A 23,914-nucleotide genomic window follows, 5' to 3' on the forward strand; every position below is an offset into this window, starting at 1 on the left:
CCACCATCATCTTTTGCCTGGATTTTTGCAGTGGTCTCTATACTGCTCTCTCTGCTTTCATCCTTGCTCTTCTACAATTGATTCTCAGTACAAGACTCAGAGAACCTTTTAAAATATAAGTCATACAAAGTCATTCCTCTGCTCAAGACTCTCCATTGGCTTCCCATTTTACTCTAAATAAAAGTTAAAGTCCTTAAAGTAGTCTACAAGGCCCTACACTAGTGGTTTTTCAAAGGGAGGTTTAGGAAATGTATGGGGGCATTTTTGGTAATGACTGGGAAAATTACTGGTAGGTAGTGAGCAATGGGCCACAGATGACAGACAGCCTGCTTCTTGTATGACATTTCAATGCCCTACTGGACATTCACTTGTAATAGATTAAAAAACCTACTTGGAATTATTTTAGATTAGATCCTAACTCCATTTTACATACACACAGTATTTTTTGCACAAATGCAACTGCTGTGTCAATCAATGGGAAGACTATACTCTGGTAAGAATTTTTACCACAAGTTGTTTACCATTTCAGAAGACACTACCACCATTTGCAATCCATTTGTGCTATACGAGTTACCGATATATTATATCAGTCTATATTTGCAGCTATCTCATTCTATGTAAAGATGTACTATGTTAGGTCTTTTAGTATAGTTACGTTCAATTATTTTACTAAAAATTTCTTTTGTTTCTTCTTTGTATATTTAATTATGTAAGCATAAGCAGGTTATACTATGTATACATTTTATTTAGTACAGTATAAGGAGTATAAAATATTTGTAATAAAAATGCAGGTGATAGGTCTGACAGTATTGGAAAGTACTAAGCTACATGCATAACCGGGCACCCTGCTACTTACCGGATCTCATCTCTACTTGTGCCATCTGCTCTGAAAACACTGGCCTCCCTGTTGTGCCTCCAACACACCAGGTATTCTCCTGCCCTGGAGCCTCTGCAGTTGCAGCCCCCTCTGTCTACAATCTGCTTCCTCAGGAACCTGAATGCTTGCTTTCTTACTTTCTTTGGGTCTTTGCTCAAAAGTCACATTTTTCAGCGGGGGCTTCCCTGACCATACTAATTTAAATCTCACCCTCTTCCCTAACCCCTACTTCCCTTTTTATATAGCAGGTACTCTGTATATATTTAATTGTTCATTGTTAACTCCCACTAGAATGTACACACTGTGCAGGAATTTTGTCTGTTTTGTTCCCTGTGTTCCCAGTGCCTAGAATATTGCCTGATACACAGCCGGCACTCAGTATCTTTTGAATATATCAATGAATTATGGACTCATAAAGAAGAAAATGTAACACATTACTTCTTGCTACATTAATAAGAGTCATAACAATGAAAACATTTATAATCAACTCAAGACAAAGAAAGGGAGACAATTTATGGTTGTAGGACAGAATGTAAGTGTTACTGACCTACACAATGTTAAAAATAAAACTATGGCTGATTTAAGTTTGAAGGTAAGAGAATAAAGGGTTTTTAGTATTTTTACCTTATATGGCAGTGGGGAGTCAAGGGGTACCATCTAAAATTAATAGAATAGAAACTTTACAAGTATAGGAAACCAAGGGAAAAAAACTAAAAATAATCTAATCCCAAAAGTCTGAGTGGAGAAGGGACAAAGAAGAAGGAAGGGCAGGATGTGTGGGTTAAATCATCCTTTCTCTTCTCTCTAGTGGGGAATGGATAATAAACACGGGGAAATGAAGAACAGACAGTAAAACCATATTGTCTAAAGAAATTAAAATATTACCAATGGGAAGCAGAAATTAAAATAGTTAAAAATGTCACTGTGGAGTGGGGCTAGGGGTAGGGAAGGTGTCATTTTTTAGCCACAAGCATATATCACTTTAATGAAAAAAAAATTTAAGTTTAAATTATATTCAACACTGTTTTAGTGAAGTAATTTTTCATTAACATATTATGTTATACAATTATAATATAGTGCTTAAAAACACAACCCTCTAAATCTAGACAACTGGAGTTCAAGTCCTGGCTTCAAATAATCAGGTATTATCAAGGATTCCCTAACAATATCACGTAACAGAACTCTTAACTGCATCTTATGTCACAAAGAAAATCAATTCTTAAGAGTCACTGAACGGAGCTGAAACTTCTTTGCAAAATATACAGCAAATCATGAGTAACTAAAATGCTTGGGAAGAATAAACCATAAAACATTTCACAATTTATGTTACAAACTTGTATGAAATATCTCATTGCTCTGATCCAAGGACACATTTTCCCAAATTTTTAATGTTTCAGAAAGAGCAAATTATGGCATAGTTGTCATTGCCAGCACGCTAGCAACCTTAGCTGTGAGAACAATGTATCTGTTCAACTAAATGTCACTTTAGTTGATTTATTTCATACAGCTGGACATTAACTTAAGTTTTATAGCAGGAGGCAGCTTTGAAATAAAACATTATTGTGTATGCAGAAGATTGTTACACTCAGGCAATAAAATTATAAGCAGCAGAAAATCTCTTGGGATGAACAGAATTTTTAAAGGTAGGAGAGGTTGGTGACCAATGCGTAAGTAATTCCTCAGGCATCAAACATCTATATTGTAAAAGCTCTGGTTCCTATTTAAGAGAAGATATTTAACTTGCAGTGTCAAAAAATCAATTAAGGGAAAATAACCTAAGAAATAAATGCAGATTAAAAACTCCAGTATTCAGCTGGCATCTAACCAATAACAAGAGCGGCAGCAGTAAAACATTTATGGTGCACTCACTACATGACAGTGTTGTGCTTTCTCACGTACTGTACTAATTTAATTTTCATAACACTTATACTAGTTTTAGTACTAGTCCTCATTTTATAGATGAAAAATGGAGGCACAGAGAGGCTAAGTTATTAACTGGCACAGAGCAAACTCAAACTCAGGTAGTTTGGCTAAAAGTGTATACTTTTAGAGAAGTCTAGGTGTCTCTCTAAAACTTTATTACAGAGTCACTGAAGGACAGGAAGCAGGTAAGTGACATAACTGTATTTGCAATTTAGGAAGATCACTAATACAGCACTAAAATAATAATCTGGACGGTCTATTCCTTCCAAGGAAGAAAGTAAGAAAAACAGTCAAGAGTTTTTATAGTAGTCTAAGGGAGAAAATAAAGATGAGGACCTGATTAAAGCAGTGGCAGTAAGAAAAAGGACAGAAAGATCAAGAGGAAAGATACGTAAGATTAGGTATGATACAGTGACTGGGCCTGGCATTGCTATTTGCCTACATGGCAGCTATTCTTTCAACTGGTTTCTCTGCCAGAAGAACCGGTTTCCAGACTGAAAACACCAAATAACTGCTTCCTGGATTTTTCTTACAACTATGAATTTGATTTGATTCAATCTTAGCCAATGGAAAGTAGTGGGAAGTCTCTGTGTGTATGCTTGTAAAGACCTGTCCCATTCTGATATAAAACATATTCATTCCCTTTATCTTTTGATAATAATGAGTGAGGGTATAAATTATTCTTTAATTGGATTGCTAGATTTGGCTTATTAATATTTTATCAAGAGTTCTGTGTTGTATCTATAAATTTAGTCTGTAGTTTCCTTCTTTGATGCTCTGTCAAGTTTTAGAATGATATATATATATATATATTTTATATATATATATTATATATATATATAAAATGAATTGGTAAGCTTATCAAATGAACTGAAAGGCTTTGATGAACAGATAAAGCATGACTTTTATCTCTTCATTAAAGGCTTAATAGTATTCCCTTGATATAACATCTGTGATTATTTTCCCATTTTACTTTTTACTTTCTGCATGTGTGCATTTTTTCCTAATACATTATATTTAGCAGCTTTTAGTTTGGCCTAACATTTTGCACCAAAATCTTCTGAAATCACAGATTATTAAGTGTTATAGGTTAAGTAAGCCACAACTAGCTTCTCAGAAATACTGAAATAGTAAGAGCTCTATATTTTGTGCCATGGCTATATGGTTATACACAATAAGAAAGGCCTGTTATTAAAATACTACGTTATAACTTCTAGCACAATAGCAGTTCTTATCTTGAAAAGGATTGGGCCCCTAAACCACTGGTAGATCACTTAATACAGCAAAACGTTGGTCTAGGAGGTAAAAACATTCAAGTCTAGCATTCATATGCTCAGCTCTCCATTTGGTCTCTTCTGTTTATAATACCAGCACAATTCCTGGTTTAGGTTTATAAACCTAAACCAAAGGGATAAGAAAGTCCCTCCATCTCATTTAACAGTGAATATTTACTGACAAAATAGTAATTAAAATAATTAGACCAATTTATACTAATAAGTATAAATTCTGTATCCAGCCCCTTAATCTCTATCCTTCCAAATTTGAAGATAACATAACCTTCAGAATCTACGTAACAGAAGGCCCATTTTTGCATTCTATATATTCTACATAATCAGAGAATTAAGATTTTAATTACAAGTTAGAGGATCAGGGAGAGGGTATAGCTCAGTGGTAGAGTGCATGCCTAGCATGCATGAGGTCATGGGTTCAAAGACCCCAGAACCACCATTAAAATAAATAAATAAACCTAATTAGCTCCCCCTAAAAAAAGTTAAAAAAAAAAAAAAGAGGATTGATGAACTGTTTTGGATTCCACAAATTTATTTAACAGCCAAAATTAATACAAGCTTCTTAAAATATAATGTTATTAGGCAATTACAGGTAGATTCTTACTATATCACTTTAGTTGATGAAACATACTATTTAAATCAATAGTTCTCAAATTATTTGGTCTCAGGACCCATTACACTGAGGATGCCAAAAAATTTTGGGGTCAGTTCTATCCACTGATAATTACTATAATAGAAATTAAAAATAAGAACTTAAAAAATATTTAATTTGAGGGAGTACAGCTCAGCGATAGGGCACACGCTTGGTGTGTATGAGGTCCTGGGTTCAATCCACAGTGCCTCTGTTAAAGGAAAATATAACTTAAAATTAAAAAATATATATTTAGTTTTAAAATAATAAACCCAATTACATGTTAACATAAATAATATTTTTAATAAAAATAACTATATATTCCACCTCAAAAAATTCCACACACACACACACACACACAAACAGTGGCACTGTTTCACATTTTTGCAAATCTCTTTAGTATCTGGCTTAACAGAAGAAAACTGAATTCTCATATTTGTATTTACATTTAATGTGTTGCAATATGTCATTTTGGTTAAGTATATGAAGAAAACCTGGCTTCACACAGATATATAGTTGGAAAAGAAACTACTTCAGGATACCATGAAAAATTTTAGGAACCTCACTTTGAGAACCACCAGATAAAGTTTTTATAGGGAACATTTCACTTTTAACATTAAAATTTTCTCCATTAAAAAATTGTATCTGTTATACTAGCAAATGGAATTGCAAGTAAAGCTCTGAAAGCTACTTTACTCTAATTAATCACTACTCTAATAAGTTATTATACTCACATAAGCACTAATATATTTATACAAGGCAGTGCTCAAACCAGTTGTAGTTTCACTTGATTAATGTCTAGTAACTGCATTTCTATTTCTAGTAACTGCATATTCTTTTTTTTAAAACATTTTTATTGATTTATAATCATTTCACAATGTTTAGTAACTGCATATTCTATATTGTCCATTCTCTAGAGTAGTTATGTCACTGTCTTCAAAACCTAATTCCATAACCTTTCTCCTCACTCTTCTACAGATGTCTTCACTTCCCATTTCCTTGAGAAAATACATCTTTAGAATAGAACTCCATCCATCTCAATCCACCAACACTATAAATTTAAGTGCATATACCCTGTTTTCTACCTTTGTGACTGTTAAAATAAAAGCAGCATCCTTCCTTCAGTCTAAAACTAACCTACTCTCCAAAGAAGATGTGGTATAGATATACACTACTACTCAGCCATAAAAAAGAAATAATGCCATTTGCAGCAACATGGATGGACCTACAGATGATCATATTAAGTGAAATAAGTCAGAGGAAGACAAATACAATTTGATATCACTTATATGTGGAATCTAAAAAATGATACAAATGAACTTATTTACAAAATAGAAACAGACTCACAGACACAGAAAACAAACTTACGGTTATCAAAGGGGAAAGTAGTGTCAGAGAGAAGAGTTAGGAGTTTGGGATTAGCAGATCGAATCACCCTATATAAAATACGATAAGCAACAAGGTCCTACTGCATAGCACAGGGAACTACATTCAGTATCTTGTGATAAATCATAATGGGAAAGAAAAGAAAACAACCACAAAACAAATCCACTCTTTACATGCCTCTTTGTAAAGACCTGTAACTATCTTAAGACTCTCCCATCTTAAAAACAAAATTCAACATAAAAGCAAACCACCAGTGATTTACACAATTCAAATGAGTATATTTCATGGTATGTAAATTATATCTAATAAAACTTAAAACACACACACACACACACAGTTATTCAGCATCACACCCTCTTTGTTACTCTGCCTTTCTGCTCACTTTTGAAGACAAACTTTTTCATTAAAAACAAAATTTAACTGCCTTCTTGAGGTATAACTGACATAAAATAAACTATACATGTTTAAAGTATACAATTTGCTAAGTACCCTAACCAGAGAAACCATCATCACCATCAGTGTAACAGACAGCCATTACCACCAGAAGTTTCCTTGTATCTCTTGAAATGCTTCCCCCACCCCTCCCCAACCTCACACAAACTTGTCTGACAAACTTCTTGAGTTGGTAATCTCTAGACTTGCTGTCTCCTTATTTTGTATCCATTCACTCCTAAATCTAGACTACATCCTCATGACTTCACTATAAGTCACCAAGACTTTCAAATATTTAATCTAATGAAGTTGGATTTCTTACTTGATCTCTTTATAGCAACTGACCACTTTCTCCTTCCTTGAAACCTTGGCTTCTGAGACCACATTCTCCTGGCTTCCCTTCTCTCTGGCTTCATTCTTATTTTCCTTTGAAGATATCTATTTTACTGCCTGTTCCTTCTAGGTTTGTCCCAGGCCTTCTTCTATTTTTTTTTTTTAATGTACAAGTCTTGATTTTATTTTTCAGCGTGATGGAGGCCACTTGTCTGACCTATGGAAAGTTTTGTTGTTTTTTTTTTTAACATTTTTTACTGATTTATAATCATTTTACAATGTTGTGTCAAATTCCAGTGTGGAGCACAATTTTTCATTTGTACATGAACATATATATATTCATTGTCACATTTTTTTCTCTCTGTGGGCTACCATAAGATCTTGTATATATTTCCCTGTGCTATACAGTATAATCTTGTTTATCTATTCTACAATTTTGAAATCCCAGTCTATCTCTTCCCAACCCCCGCCCCCTTGGCAATCACAAGTTTGTATTCTATGTCTGTGAGTCTATTTCTGTTTTGTATTTATGCTTTGTTTGTTTGTTTGTTTGTTTGTTTTAGATTCCACATATGAGCCACCTCATACGGTATTTTTCTTTCTCTTTCTGGCTTACTTCACTTAGAATGACATTCTCCAGGAACATCCATGTTGCTGCAAATGGCATTATGCTGTTGGCTTTTATGGCTGAGTAGTATTCCATTGTATAAATATACCACATCTTCTTTATCCAGTCATCTATTGATGGACACTTAGGCTGTTTCCCTGTCTTGGCTATTGTAAATAATGCTGCTATGAACATTGGGGTGCAGGTGTCATCCTGAAGTAGGGTTCCTTCTGGATATATGCCCAGGAGTGGGATTCCTGGGCTATATGGTAAGTCTATTTCTAGTCTTTTGCGGAATCTCCATACTGTTTTCCACAGTGGCTGGACCAAACTGCATTCCCAGCAACAGTGTAGGAGGGTTCCCTTTTCTCCACAGCCTCTCCAGCATTTGTCATTTGTGGATTTTTGAATGATGGCCAGGCCTTCTTCTATTCTCACTTCCCCTAGGCAATGTCACTTACTCATGACTTCAACAATCATTTATATATAACCAACCCTCATTATTCGAGGATTCCATATTTGCAAACTCACCTACTCACTAAAATTTATTTGTAACTTCAAAATCAAAGTTCAGGATGGTTTTGCAGTCAGTGAGGATCTGCATGTGCATGTCTGGTGTGTACCTCAAAAGAAACTCATCTTCTCTACCCTCAAACATGTTCTCCTTCCATGAGCAAGCCTGCTACCCTACTAGTTGCCTATATGGGAAACTTTTTATACCAATTTATGACTAGTTCAGAATTTAGTGGTCTCTAAGGCAAGGCCAGATAAGACATCATTTGACAGCTAACTCTGACTGAGGAAATGCATCAATTTCTAAGCTATGGAAATTTTTAGGTTCTGATTCTCCTTTCTACCCTGGGTCACTTGTACATAAATTTATGGGATGGGGTGGGATAGGATGGGTTGGGGAAGGAAGGCAGGTAAGGGGAGGGCACAACATAGCAAACAGGATGAATGTCTTACAGAAAGGATTTCAAAAGGCCATTTGGAAAAGACCAAACAAAAATGCCCTAAATAAGCTTCCCTACCCGTGTAAGGTATAACCTTGTATCTTATGTGTTTATCTTTAAAGCACATCCCAATCAGCTGTTTCTTATGACAAACAAGAACTACACTGAAAGATTTTGAACCTTACTTATCTCATACAAAATACTTTACAGCTATATATTTCATAGCCAATAGAGTGCTTTAGTTAACTCTACTACAATTATTTCAACACTGTATACCAGCCTCTTAGAATCCTGTGAATGAAAAATTTTAAAAATATATATGCTTATTACAAATATGATATATGCTCATGAGAAGAAATGTCACTAGTTCCAAAAGATATACATTGAAAAGTAAAAGATTCCTAATCTTTCATTCCCATTCTGTAGTTGAGTTACCTGTGTCATCTTCTTACAGATTATCTCTTAAATGTATAAGCATATATACGATTTTTCTTTTTAACTACAAACAGAATCTTTCTATATAAACTGTTCTGTACCTTGTCGTTATCACTTAATAATGCACCAAAATCATCCTTCTGTAAGCACATGCAGAGAATAAGAATATTCTTTCAGTGTTTCCTATATCAATGATCATCACTTCTATCGGTTTGGGACAATAAAGGAGGTATCAACCTTACACCCTAGTCCAGCCTACCATTATCTCTCCTTGGATTAGGGATCCTTCACTAGACTCCTTGCATCCACTATCGGCTACCTCCAAATAACTGCAGCCAGAGTCCCAGTTTGGGAAGATGAAAAGGTTCTAGAGGTAGAGCTGATGACTGCACAACAGTATGAATGCTGTTAATATCACTGTACTGTACACTTACAAATGGTTAAAATGGTAAATTTTACATTACGTATATTTTACCACAATAAAACAAACAAACAAACAAATAATGAAACACATACCATTTAAGGGTTACCCCTTACTCTAAAAGTCCAAAATCCTTAACATGGCCTACAAAGAATGTGGGCCCTACTACTTCCCACATTCTTCTCATATAACTTCCTAAACTACAGACTTCCTTTAGCTCTTCAATATCATTCCTTCCTCTCACCACTAGGGTCCATGCACATACACTTTTTATAATTTTGAAACACTCTGCCTATCTTTGAACCTAATTCATTCCTACTCAATCTTTAGATATCAGGTCACTCTCTCAGGGAAGCCTTCCCTGTACCCTAGTTTAGGTTAAATTTTTTTTGCTACATGCTCTTACAGAACCAGGTTCCTCTTTTTAAAAGCACTTATCTGGTTTGTAATCATGTACTATTAATGCAAATATCTAATTAAAGTCTGTCTCTCCCACAAGGAGACTCTAAACTCCACAAGAGCAAGATGCTTATCTGCTTACCACTTAGCATTTGTCTGGTACATAATAGGTGTTCAAAATAATTTACCAAATATGTGAATATAGATCTACCTTATTCTTTTTTTTAATAGTGGCAAAGAACTCCACTTAATGGATGTCATGATTTCTTTATCCAATCCCAGAATTATGGTATTTAACTTATGTCCAGATTTTTGCTATTACAAACGATGTTAGAATGATCAGTCATGCCAGTATTTATCTATGAATGTATTTAAATGTTATTCTTAAGAGTAAAACTGCTGGTCAATGAAAACTGCATTTAAAATTTTAACTGATACTTCCAAATTGCCCCCCCATGAGGTTGCACTGTATACTTCAAGCAATCAAGAATGTCTAAAAGTACCCACTTTCATATACTTAATACTCAACTTGCGTAATCAAAATGAACCTACTATTTTGCTAGGGGGGAGGGTAGTAGAGAAGAGTGTTAATTTTTATGTAAGAGAGGTGTTTTTTACTTTCATATTTTAATATAATACTAAGCATATAAAATTAAATATTCAAGTTTATTATTCCTACAAAAGTTTCAGCAAACAAGTTGCACAGACAAAAAAGCTAAGTAATCAGGAAAATGTTTAGTTATTGACATATGGTGGAAAATTTGTGTATTTTAAAAACCATGTATCATTTTAACCTGTAGATTCTAAAAATCACTTTTCCTGTCACATAGATTTTTTTTTTCTTTCTGAAGCTTTAGTCCACATTTCAATAAATAATACTGAGGCAATAAAATGGAAGAGAATATCACAATAAGAATATTCACACATAAGAATATTATAAAAAATAGAGAAAAATATGAAAACTTTATATTAAATTTTTTTCTTCAAGATATTAACATTTTGGTTTAGTTCCTTTTTTTTTTTTTTTTTACCTATACTTAATACATCTCACAGCATATTTATATAATTACTGTAATTGCTTCTTTTCACTAAACAGTAGAGTATGGACATTTATTCCTTCCATGACCTTAATTATAAACCCTTCTTCTCCAGTTTCAAGTAGCAGTAACAAAAAGCACCTGCATGGAACCTCATCTCTAGAGCTTCACTATGTTCTTAGCCTCTTTAAGCTTCCATTTTCCGATCTGACAAATGAAGGCATTAGTTTAAACGACTTCTGTATGATTAAAAGTCACAAGATTAAAGAGAAAATCTCTTTTGATTTAACTCTTCTGATTTAAGATTTTCTAGAACACACCAGGCCTGTATTTAAGCAGACTCCTGCTCCCTCTGCCCCACCACTTAGTAAGCATATCCCACTGAAAATACTTTGATTCTTGATAATTCAGGATTTACAGATATTTCAAGATTAGTATTCTCATCAAAAGCGATCTTATTTGTAGTGATTCCGTATTATATACCAGAAATTCCTGTTTAAATATAAAGAGAAAACTCATTCATTATAATCTATTTTTCTTCTTACTAATTCTACCACTGAAGCAGAATATAAAGGGATTAACTTTCAGAGCGTTCTTTTTTAACTGCCCCAATTAATGGAATTTCACATACAGTAAACTGTCAAAAATTTTCCACATCTAGATTTACAGAAACATGAGCTCTTACCTTAACTGGAAAGCTACATTTCCCAGTACGAACTCCTTCTTCATCTGTCTGCCACTGATGTGGACGACTGGCCTCTGGAACATAAACATCTTTCTTTCTCCTAAAACTTTGCCGTAGTTTATTCATTTTAATTTTTATAACCTGCAGATAGAGTAAAAGAAATATGAAAACAAAGTTATTATCTTCTCACATAAGTTAAAGTTTAGATTACTACACTAATTAAAAAAAACTAGAATCCCAAATTAAAGAGTTTATTTTGGGGGGAAATGAGCAATTAGTGTACTTTCTCTTAGGGTAACTCTAACTTCACACAAACAAATCATTTCGCTTTCTGAGAAGACAATTAGAATACTAGTTCTTATAAAGTGATAATAATCTCTATTAGGATTTGAAGAAATGTTATTCTAAGAATTTTCAAACATTTTTACAGTAATAATCCAATGAGTATCCCCACTCTCAAATTCATTCTAACTCCTGAATAAGGAAATCTGTACATGCATGCCAAAATTATAGACTGCTAGCAATTTCTGAAAATATTCTGAAAACTTTCATCTTTATTAGGATAAAATCATTCTGAAATACTGAAATTTGGGACTATTTTTTGCTTACTATTAGAAGGCACTAAGCAAAGCAGGAGCTAGAAAAGCCTTTTGATAGAATATATTTTATAAAAAGAAATAAAATAAAGTTTCCTTTAAACATATTTACCTCAGTAGTGGAGTGTGTGCTTAGCATGCATGAGGTTGTGGTTTCAATCCTCAGTAACTCCATTAAAATAAATAAACGAACAAACCTAATACCACCCCCCAAAAAACATAAAAATTACACATTTAAATAAAATACGTGCTAAAAAGAGGTAAACAAAAAGCTTAAAAATATTTAAAGAAGAAAAAGTTCTACCAGGATTAAATTCTTCTAAAGAAGAAATTTCTTGCAAGCAGTATAGTATCAGAATATAATTTCATATCTATACTCGTTACAGACACAAAAGTAATCTAATAGTTTTTAGGGACAAAGGTCCAAGTCTCATTGTTGACTCCGTAAATTAAAAAGTATTAAGCTACAGTAAGTGTTTTTGTTTTGTTACTGGAAGAGGCACTTCTCTAATGCTTTCAAAGGCACAGTAGAAATCGCAAAACTACAGGGAAGGAAGACCTATCTGATAAGAAACAAAGGAGCATTCAAGAGCCAAGTAAACATAATGAATAAGTGTCCCTTTATACAGTAAATCTCAAAATCTGAAACCAATACCTTTAGTTTTCTGTTAAAGAGCATTGCGGGTTTAAGCACCTCAACCAGCCTAAAAAGAGATCTTAACTCGAGAAAATGATGTGCCAAAGCTATATAAAGGGAATATCCTCTCTGTCAAGAGTGTTAAATAGCAAAGGATTGAACATTAATTCCCACATGACACCAATGAAAGACTTGAAAATCAAAGTTTGCATTCTGAGGGAAATCACTTTGTATTTTGAAGTGCATAATACCACAGCAGAACTATTATCAAATTAGCTAATTTACATAGACAAGCCAATCTTACCACATATCTTCTTAAAAGGTAAAAATTCTGACAGATGAATGGTAATGTAAAAATGCCTGGATTTTCTAAAAATGAATTTATTTCTCAATTCAAAGGTGATTTATATGTAGATGAGATAGATAGTAAATAATCAAAAGACTGGACAAAAGGTAATCCATTCCTTTGCCTTTAAGTAGATCACTCATTCCCAAACTACCTTAAATGAGTCTACTTTAATCTAATAGACTTTCAGAAAAAATTCCACAGCCCTCCCTGATAATACATCCTGCTATAGTCCTTTATATCACATTTTAAAAATACACATAAATGCAAATAAAAGAAAAATGAAAAGTACCTACAGCTTTGCTCAAGTTGGCATTCTAAGGATCTTGAGGCAAAAAGCTTATATGACTCCTTTCTTTTTATTTCTCTTAGCAAAAAAGACTACATATCTACCTGGCTGGCCAAGCCAGACACCTGAAAGCCATTCTTGCTTTTACTTTTTCTCTGACCAAAAACTACTGATTTTACCTCCTTAGTGTATCTTGAATTAATTTCTCCACCCACCACATCAGTTCTATTCTCCTCATTTTTGTTTACATCATTGCAAAGTCTAATAACTTAATGCCCTCTTTGCTTCCAAGAGAGGTCCATTCCAATCTGTTCTCCTGACTACCACCAGAGTGCTTTCTAAAATATAGATCTGACCATGCAATTACTCTGCTTAAAATCCTTGAATTGCTTCACATCACTTTTAAGATAAAGTCCAAACTCCTAACTGCGGCAAACAGTCCTTTTTCATCTGGTTTCACTCACCAGTTCTGATTCACTTGCTAAGCTCCAGCCATTCTAAACTACTTACAGTTCTCCAAATCATGTATGCCCTCTTCCAGAGCCTCTGTACATTTTCCTTCCTCTGCCTAGCTAACTTTTCCCTGTTTGTTTCTGGCTAAAGTCTACTCACCTTTAAAGAGTCAGCTCAGAGCCTTCAAAGAAGCTAGCATTTTTTTTTTTTCTCACAAGCCGCCATCTTGTCTGAGTCCTTCCATTTCATGTGATTCCCATTAACACCCTCTGCTTACCTCTGTTACTGCAGTCATCAAATCTTACAGCAATTTTCTATTTCCCTAATGGTAGACTGTCTTATTTGTTTAAACTTATTTGTTTAAATAGTACCCTTGTATCCTAATACAGTGTGTATCATATATATGGCATACTATTAATTTGAAGAAATGAAAGATAAAGTAGATTCCATCATATTTGATGATATTTACTAGGTAGGATAAATGTAGACATATAAGACCAGAGAATCATCAGTGTTGGAAGAGACTGCATTTAATAGTAGGCCAACCTCCCATTGACAAAGGAACCACTTTGACAACTTCCCTTAAAGGAAAACATCCAACCTTTGTCTAAATAGCTCTAGTACAAGTTTATTTGCTATTTGGGCAGCTATTTACTGTGGTATTATTCTATTGACCAATAAGAGAATAGACTGGAAGTTGTCAACCAATTTGGGGATCTAAATATCTTGCCACTTTCACAGCACTAAAATGGTTTGCTATCAGCATTTCTACAAAGAGTATTAGATGTCAGTAATTCTTGAACTATGCTTTACATAGCCCACGGATTTCTACAGAGGAGACCTAGGGACCACCGGTTGTTTTGGAAGGAAAGAGAAGGAGGTTAGGAGGCTGGCCACAACTCAGGTGGGTCTTCAGGTCCCTGTCACAGCTTCAGACAGACAAGCTCTGCTTTCTCTGACTTATATGTTCTCATTCCTTAAATGCTCTGCAAAACTTGACACCACAATTCCAGCTCTCCTTTGTACACTTCTTTCCTCTCTGCCTCCCCGCCCCCAACTCAGTATTCTACTCCTCTGGTTTATTTTCTTCACCTCTGTTCCTACTGATGCTTTCAGGGCTTCCTCTACTTTCTCCCACCCATTGAGGGTATTCCCCAAGTATTAGTCCTCGATTGGTGTTCTCCTATTTGTACTATCATTCTTGGAGAAATAATCAACACAAACTACTACCCCAGCTATGATCATTTCCCAATTATATTTTTAAGTCTTGCTCCTTTACTCAAATTTCTGTATTTGGGTACACCAGTGTTGCCTCAATCACATTAATTTAAAGTTAAATCATCAACTCTTATCTCGTATTCCTTAAGGGACCGCCCTCTGAACCAATTCATCTGGGTCAGTAAAAACTGTTAGAAAATTTACTATGTGTATAAACCTGAAGTTCAGGGGAGAGGTCAGGAGAACTATAAACTCATTATAGGCAAAACTTTTCTTGTGATGATCTCATCATTACTTTATTTTTTAGGGTTAGAGTTAGGATACAGCAAATAGAATTAAACCCAGCACACTCAAACATGATAGAGGTGCAAACATCATTTAACTGGCCAGCATGAATTAATATATCCATACCAGTGATTAAAATTTTGCAGTGCTTAATCTTCCACAATCCAACAACTGGTTAAACAGAGTACTAAGGCCAGTGAACATTTCCACTGGTCAATAACAGTGCAAGTCAAGATTTCAAAAGTCTCATCTCTCTCAGGCACAGTTGTTGGCTTCCCGCAGGGTCCCCAGATGGTTGGCCTGCCTTCATGTGCCTCTGCCCAGTTCCAGGTGGGCACAGCAAGGAGGATCCAACAGTATTCACAAGACCTCCAACCGTCCACCATGGTCCTGAACGCTGGCCCCCATCGCCACATGTTCCCTCAGTGGAATCAGGAATAGGGGAGACAGCACCTTTAGCAGTGACACTAGTTCCCCAGTAGTTAAACGCTAATTAGCTCTTCATCGAACTGGATAAAAAAGCAAGACCCAACTATATGCTGCCTACAATAAACCCACTTAGAACATAAAGACACAAATAGGTTCAGAGCAAAAGGATAGAAAAAAATATACCATATTAATATAATTCAAAAGAAAGCTGGAGTGGCTATATATCCCTTTTCAATAGTTTTCAATAGTTAACTTTTCAATAGTTAATGGAATAAGTAGGAATAAAATCATCAAGAGTATAAACAGCAAGACCTGAATGAAAAACATTATTGGCCAACATGACCTGATTGACTTTTATAGAGCATTCTACCCCATGACAACAGAATACACCTTCTTTAAATGCATGTGGAACATTTACCAACTATAGACCATACTCTGGGCCATAAAACAAGTCTCAAATTTAAAAAGCTTCAAGTCATACAAAGTATGATCATTCTATGATCTCTGATCACAATGGAATTAAGTTGCCAAATATTTGGAAACTAAAAAATACATTTCAAAATAGCCCATGGGTCAAAGTAAAATAAAAAAGGAATGTAGACAGTATTTTGAACTGAATGAAAACATAATATATCAAAATTTGTGGGATGCCACAAAAGGAGTACTCAGAAATTCATAGCACTAAATCAGGGGTTCTGAACCAGGGAACAGTCTTGCATTAGGGGACAACAAACTTGTCACTAGTGAGATGCTACTGGCATCTTATAAATAGTGGCCAGAAATACTGCTAAACATTCTATAATGCCCAGGACAGCCCCTGACAACAAAGAATTATCCAGCTTAAAATATCAATAGTGCCACTATTGAGAAACCCTACACTATACGTCTATATTAGAAAAAAGAAAGGTCTTACTTAAAACAGTGACTTTAGCTCCTACCTATATAAACTAAAGGGACAAAGACATGCAAATTAAGCAGGAAAAAAAAAAGGAAACAGTAGGGGTTAGAGCAGAAAGCAATGAAGTAGGAAAATAGAAAAATAGAGAAAAGGAAGCCAAATGCTAGTTTTTTCAGAAGATTTTTTAAAAACTGATAAACTTGTAGCCGGATTATTCAGGGGAAAAAAAAATACAAATTACCAGTATCAAGAATGAGAGAGGTGTCAACACTATAGATTTTACAGATATTAAGAAGAATAATAAGGGAATATTATGAACAAGTTTAAGCAATAAATTCAACAACTCAAATAAAATGGAAAAACTCCTTGCAAGTTTCAAACTTTCACAGCTTACTCAAAAAGAAATAAAGGGATAAACTGGGAGTTCAAGATCTGCAGATACTAACTACCATATATAAAATAAATAAACAATAAGTTTATACTGTATAGCACAGGGAACTATGTTCAATAGCTTGTAGTAGCTTATGGTTAAAAGGAGTATGAAAATGAATATACGTATGTTCCTGTGTGACTCAAGTATTGTACTGTACACCAGAAATTGACATAACATTGTAAACTGACTTCAATAAAAATAAAATAAACTGCACAAACAGCTTCCCCAGAAAAAAAAGAAAAAGACAAAGTAACAGATAACCTCAATAATAAACTGTACAAACAGCTTCCCCAGAAAAAAAAGAAAAAGAAAAAGAAATAGATAACCTCAATAGAAATTGAATTTATATTTTAAAATCTTTTCACAAATACAACTCCTGGGCTAAATGGATTCATTGGTGAATTCTACCAAATATTTAAGGAAGAAATTATACCAATTATACACAAACTCTTCCAAAACAATTGAGAAAGGAGTATTTCTCAAATCATTCTATCAGGTTAAGATTATCCTGAGACCAAAACCAGACAAAGACATTATTTTAAAAGTCAGCTTTTTAAATAGACAGACCAGTATCTCTCATGAACATACATTCAGAAATTCTCAACAAAGTTTCAGTAAATCAAACCAAGCGATACATTAAAAAATGTATCATGACCACATGGAGTTTTTCTAATAAACACAGCGTTAGTTAACATTTGAAAATCAATCAACGTTAAGTCACCTTACTAGCAAACTAAAAATGCCCCGTCAATATGTAAATTTGAAGTTCATAGCAAACTGTATCTTTCCTTCTTTGAATTCTCACATTACATACTGAACAGAGATTTAAAAAAAAAACAGGTTAAAACTCAATTAATTATAAGCATAAATTCTTTTCTATCTCCCAGAGAGAGTTCATATCTAGTCCTGACTTCTTTGTCAAGTCCAGTTTTGTACTTTGAACTCTAATTCAAATTTATCTTAAAACAAGCTCTCCTTCTTGATTTTCCTATTTCTACATAACATCTTTACATCCATCAATGCTTTAAAGTGACAATAGCAAAGTTTAAGGCTCATCTCTGACATTTTTTCACAATTCTTCCATACCAAGTCCATCCACTGGTGCTATTGATGCGAATAGGCACCAATATCTCTGACACTCTGCCATTCCCTCCTATTCCTAACTGCCCTGGTAGGAAAACCACTTCGTCCATGAATGTCTGCAACAACCCTTAGACTCCAAGCCCTCTTTCCTCGGACCTTCCAACATAGTGATGCCAGATTAATATTCCTAAAATTTATCCTTGAATGTGTTCAAAAACTGTTGAAGGTCCCAAAATTTAATTTCTGAGACTGGCATTCAGGAGCTTCTAGAACTGGAACCCAACCTTTTCCCAGCCTCGTCTCCTAACACATCTTTGCATAATTCTATGAAGATAAGGCCTTTCAAATATGCTGCGGCTTTCTCACTTTTCTCTGTCTTCACCCTATATTTTCTATTTGTAATATTTTACTTTCCTACTCTCTGAACTAAAATACTATGCCATGGTATGATAAAGAAGCTGATTTTATAATAATTTTATCATGTAATAGATCTGACTGTAAAGAACAGGAAAAACAGAAAAGTCTCAGCAAGGCAAATTTGAAAATCTTTCTACTCCTTTCAGAGCAACATGCTTTTATTTATAATTGAGGCCCAATAACTCAGAGAAATAAATTTATGCTATTGTTATGAAAAATACTTCTTATTTTAAAATGAAGGAAAAAAGTTTACATTTCAACAAAGTTTGTCTTAACACCTAGTACATTTGTTTAAATGAATTTTAAATTACATATAAAAGACCTCAAATATTTTAAATAAAGTTTATTCAACAAGTATTTATTGACTGCCTACCATGCTAGTAAACAAATATAGAACAAAAATGCCCTACGAAGGAGATAGAAAATAAATAGCCAGATTATTCACAGTGGTGTGCTTGTTGACAAGATCCAACTGTTAAATTTTCAGCAAGTTTGTAAACTAGGTGTTAAACACAGCTTTTATTAAAAATTCAATTATATAAACTTGTTATTTTTAAACAAAGGTAATAAATACTAAAAACTCATCACTTACTTTTTTTTTTTTTTTTTTTTGCTACATTTCACTATTGTGCTCTTGGGGTCATTTATGATTCTGTATGTTTGGCAGAAATACCATCTAATGCTAGGCTATTGTGTATCTCTTCCCAATGTCACGTTCAGTGACTTCATGTTAGTAGCTTGAAATCGACCACGGTAGAAGTATTTATATTTACATTACGGAATTTGGCAAAACTACCAATCATTGCTTGATTTGCTGTTTTGTGATTGTCTAGATCTAAGAAAGTGATGGAAAAAATGTTACAATGCAGATTGAACTTAAAAGTGTGTGGTATATATAATCATTACATTATGAATTGCACAAAAAGTTGAGGAAATGTTCTTCTCATACTTAAAAACTACTATCCAGTTCAGCAAATAAGCCTCTCACATCATTGACAAATGAGTGAAATTTTGACACACATCTTCATTGTTTCACTTTCATCTTATTCATTAAACAAGCAAAGATATCAACCATCATTCATGTTGGAACCACACTTGAAGAACTAGTTGTGAAATATTACCCACACATTACCAACTCTGCAGTATGTTAGAAGGTGGTAAATGCTAAGCAGAAAAAGATAAATAGGGTTAAGAGGGGATTAGAAGTGCTGGAGGCAGGGATAAAATTTAAGTTAAGAAATTAACACTTGAGCAAAGAACTGAAGACGGTAAAAAAGTGAGCCATGCACTAAGATGAAGTTAGAAAAAGAAAATTATCAATGCAAAGCTCCTGAGGGGAGAGCCTGCCTGGAGTGTCTGACAAACAGAAAGGAGGTCAGTGTGTCCAGTGCAAAATGAAAATAAGAGAGTAGGAGAGATGACACCAGATGGATTACACAGGGCAAAGTAATATAGGACCTTGTAGGTCAAACACTTTGATTTTTCCTCTGAGAGAAATGGGGAGCCACCAGAGGGTTCTAAAATGCACTTACATTTTACATTTGGCTGCTGGGTTAAAAATGGATTGAACGGAACAAGAATGGAAGCAAAGAGACAATTAGGAGGCTACTATAAGAATCCCGCAGATGATAGGGAACTGGATCTAAACAGTTAATGGTACAAGTGCTCCTGAATCTTGTTTCTGTACCAGTTCTAGAAAATACACTGTTCACTGATAATAGTATCTGCTGAAATCAGATTTATTAGACTATTTAAACAAGAGAAAGGCATATTAAATTCCACTGCTGGAATTAAAGACAGTTTTCTAAAACAAAGCATTTGCTCAACTGTTGCAAACAAAGTCTTTTCTATAATACCAATCACAAGATCAGCTAGATTATCATACCTTTCATGGTAATTAACCTTATGCTTGACAAGATAAACAGATTTCTTGAACATTGCCTAAGTATATGACTGTATGAAAAATTATAAACACACACGGTAATTTGCACTACCCAGCAAAGAACAGAAAAAGAACAAGAAGAAATAGTAAATATTAGGTATCCACTGTGAATGGTACTATAACAAGAGTTTCACATGCAAGTTTACAGGTTCTTAAGAAATAACTGTCCCTAAAAGTCACCAGTAATATACCATTTTACATCTATCAGTTTAGCAAATCAGACAATAGGTATCAGACAATAAGATATGGAGCACCAGGTACTCTCATATACTTACAGGAGCATAAACTGGTGCAACCATTTTCAAAAGTAACTTTGAAATATAACATTTTTCTAGGCAAGCTGAAGACGCACATATCAACAACAATTCCATTTCTAGGTGTATATCGTAGAGAAACTCTTATACATGTGCACCAGAAGGTGTGCAAGATAATGTCTGTATAGCATTGTTTATTGTTTGTTTTAACAGTAAAATAACAAATACTAGAATCTAATTATCCATCAACAGAAAAGAGAAATAGAGTATTCACACATTAGAATACCATGCAGAGGAGGGTATAGCTCAAAGTGCTGCCCTGGGTTCAACTCCCAGTACTTCCTCCAAAAAATAAATAAATAAACCTAATTACCTCCTCCCTCCTCCAAAAAAACAACCATGGGTAGAATAGCATGCAGAAATAAAAAATTAACTTAAAAACCCTCAAAAATAATCAAGAGAAAATTTAAAAATAAATTATTTACAACTATAATAATCAACATGGTTAAATCTCACAATCATAATATCAAGGTAGGAGAGAAGCAAATTGTTTCTATGATAATTCCTTTATACAAATACTAACAACAAATAGCACCCAGGGAATATTGCCTGTGAAGCAGGCACTGAACACTGTGCAGTTTGCATATAATGACTCACTTCATTCTACAACAGCTCTATCAGGTAGATTCTATTTTTTTTTTCTTTTACACCTTTTCATTGCATGTAGATACTTATTTCATAATTTTAAAAATACAATAAATATATTGTAAATATTATTTGGCAAATTGGTTTCTTTTACTTTGTATACCATGAACTTCTTTCCAAGTTCCATACACATCTATTCTTTTTAATAATGTTGATGTTACACCAATAATACCATACATTTTTTACCTTGAAGCTTTAGGTTTTAACTTTCACATTAAAAATTTAATCTATCTTTACTGTGAATATATTGTGACACAGGGCTCTAAAGTTTATGTTTCAAAATTAAGAACCATGAAAAAGAATATGAAAATGAATACATGTATGTGTATGTATGACTGAAACATTATGCTGTACATCAGTAATTGACACATTGTAACTGACTATACTTCGATAAAAAAAGAAATGTCATGTGCAGAAATAACACCAGTAAATAAATAAAGAGCTTTTAAAAAAGTAAAACAACAACAAAATTAATAACCAAATGTCTGAATATCATTTAATCAGTAACACATCCATTGGTCACTGATTTGAAATGTCAAGGTAGATTCTATCTTTAATCTCTATTTCATGGATAAGGAAACAGGTATTGAGAAGTTAAGTAATTTGCCCAAATTACATGGTTAGAAAGTGGCAGATTTGCCTGACCCTAGAGTCTGTGCTCTTAGTCCCCCAATATTACCCCTAAAAATATGCAAAACTAAACATAACATTTAGAGATATGCATGTAATTAGCAAAACTGAAAAGAAAAACAAGAGAATGACAAACATAATTGAGGGCAGTGTTACTCCTGAGGGAAAAGAAAGGGGGACATAATCAGGAATGGTTCACATGAGGACTTCAAAAGTTTTGGTAATGCTCTAATTCTTAAGCTAAGTAGAAGATATGTAAGTTTTCATTTCCTTATGCTCTATAACCTATATATTATATATATTCTTTTGTATACATCAAGTATTTTATAATTTTAATTAGGTGGAAAGCAAGACACCTAAAATTCTTTCTGTAACTGAGGACAAAGATGAGGAGTATAGAAATATAAATATATACACACATATAATTATGAGACCCCTAACAAAGCATAAGGGAAACAAGTCACATTTAGTTATAAGTCTCACTTTTACCAAAAAAATAAAAAAATACAGTTACTGAAATATAGTTTGTCCAGCCAAATCTAAAATGAACTAAGGGCTTTTGTAGGGCCACTAGAGAGCTACAACTCTTAGAGAAAAGGGGACTTTTCTTTCTAGAGTTTTTGGTTCTAAATCATGTTTATTTGCCTTTCTTTGTTCTTTTGTCACAATTACACCTCTAACTTTAGGCTCCTCTTGTATATAAGTTTTAAGGAAGACTGGACAAGACAGGAGCTTCAGAAACTCACTATGAGGGAAAAAAAAACCCAAACACTATAGCACATACTTGTTATACATAAGAAATAGATACGACACACTCAGGAAACTTGACCCTGATACTTAAGATTGTTTCCCTTTACAAAAGGAAAAAAAAAAAAAAATCAAAGCTAGGGAAAATGGTAAAATTACTCTGTTACAACAGTATTAGTTCATTTCAAATGTAAGAATACATAAACTAAAATATAAAACCATGGGTACTATTCTGAATATCTGAAAAAAAAATAGTAAACTCATAAATTTCCCTAGATTAGCTAAACTTAATAATTTTTTCAGTAGGCTCTAGTCTCACAGGGCTAAGTTCCAAAGACAGCAATACTAAAAGCAAAAAATCACATAAATTCAAAATAATATTGGGAATACTTCAAATCATCCACAAAGTACAGTACTACACTATCTTGCAATAAATCCAACAGAGCCAAGGATTTTGTTTCTAATATGGAACAGTTTGGTGTTTTCAAATGAACACATTTGAAGTAGCTTGCTTATGTTTAGGAGCTATGCTGTGAGGAAAACATCTACCTAGCACTAGCACCACATAGCATCCTCACACTATGGGAGGCATGAAATCACTGTACAGCAGAAACTCATGGACTAGGACAGCAGAGAGAATCTTAATTTCAATGTAATTGTTCTTTAACTCTCACTTCTATTTTAGTATTCTCTGAACAAACATGGTTAAATGTGAGCATATACAATTTCACTGTAGTCTTCACCACACTTCTATTCCAGTATCCTACAGGGAAAGTCACAAGAAAAAAAAAAAAGTGCACTGACTGTCCATCTGCCAAAACAATAATGATGATGATGATGTTGATAATGATTTGTTCAGTCACTAAAAACCGAAGCTAAAAATGCCATATATTAAATCATCATTACAATAGAATATTACACCACAAAGTATTTCATTTTTTATTTTTCTTTGATTTCTACTTTTCTTAAAATGTGGAACTTGCTTTCAAGATTTAGAGTGAAGAAAAAACTTATTTGATCAAGTTAAGTAAGTGAAAAAATGTAAGGAATCCCAGACTTCAGCACGGCCAAAGGACTTAGGGGTAGGTCTTCTAGTCAATCCCCTACTCAACCAATGAATCCTAAGAATTCTGGGTTTCGTTAA

General features: G+C 33.9%; 1 protein-coding gene across 9 annotated transcripts in view; it reads right to left on the reverse strand.

Annotated features, from left to right (window-relative positions):
- NUMB (NUMB endocytic adaptor protein) overlaps positions 1 to 23,914 on the reverse strand; it is a 157,450-nt gene that overhangs the window by 44,099 nt on the left and 89,437 nt on the right. For all 9 annotated transcript variants that reach the window (XM_032482323.1, XM_032482320.1, XM_032482317.1 and 6 more), the window contains one exon: positions 11,409 to 11,549. In XM_032482323.1, the coding sequence (XP_032338214.1) occupies positions 11,409 to 11,534 (126 nt within the window). In that variant the 5' untranslated portion in view covers positions 11,535 to 11,549. The remainder of the gene's footprint in view (positions 1 to 11,408; positions 11,550 to 23,914) is intronic.

The sequence above is a fragment of the Camelus ferus genome, chromosome 6 (assembly GCF_009834535.1).
Source record: "Camelus ferus isolate YT-003-E chromosome 6, BCGSAC_Cfer_1.0, whole genome shotgun sequence".
Lineage (NCBI taxonomy): Eukaryota > Metazoa > Chordata > Mammalia > Artiodactyla > Camelidae > Camelus > Camelus ferus.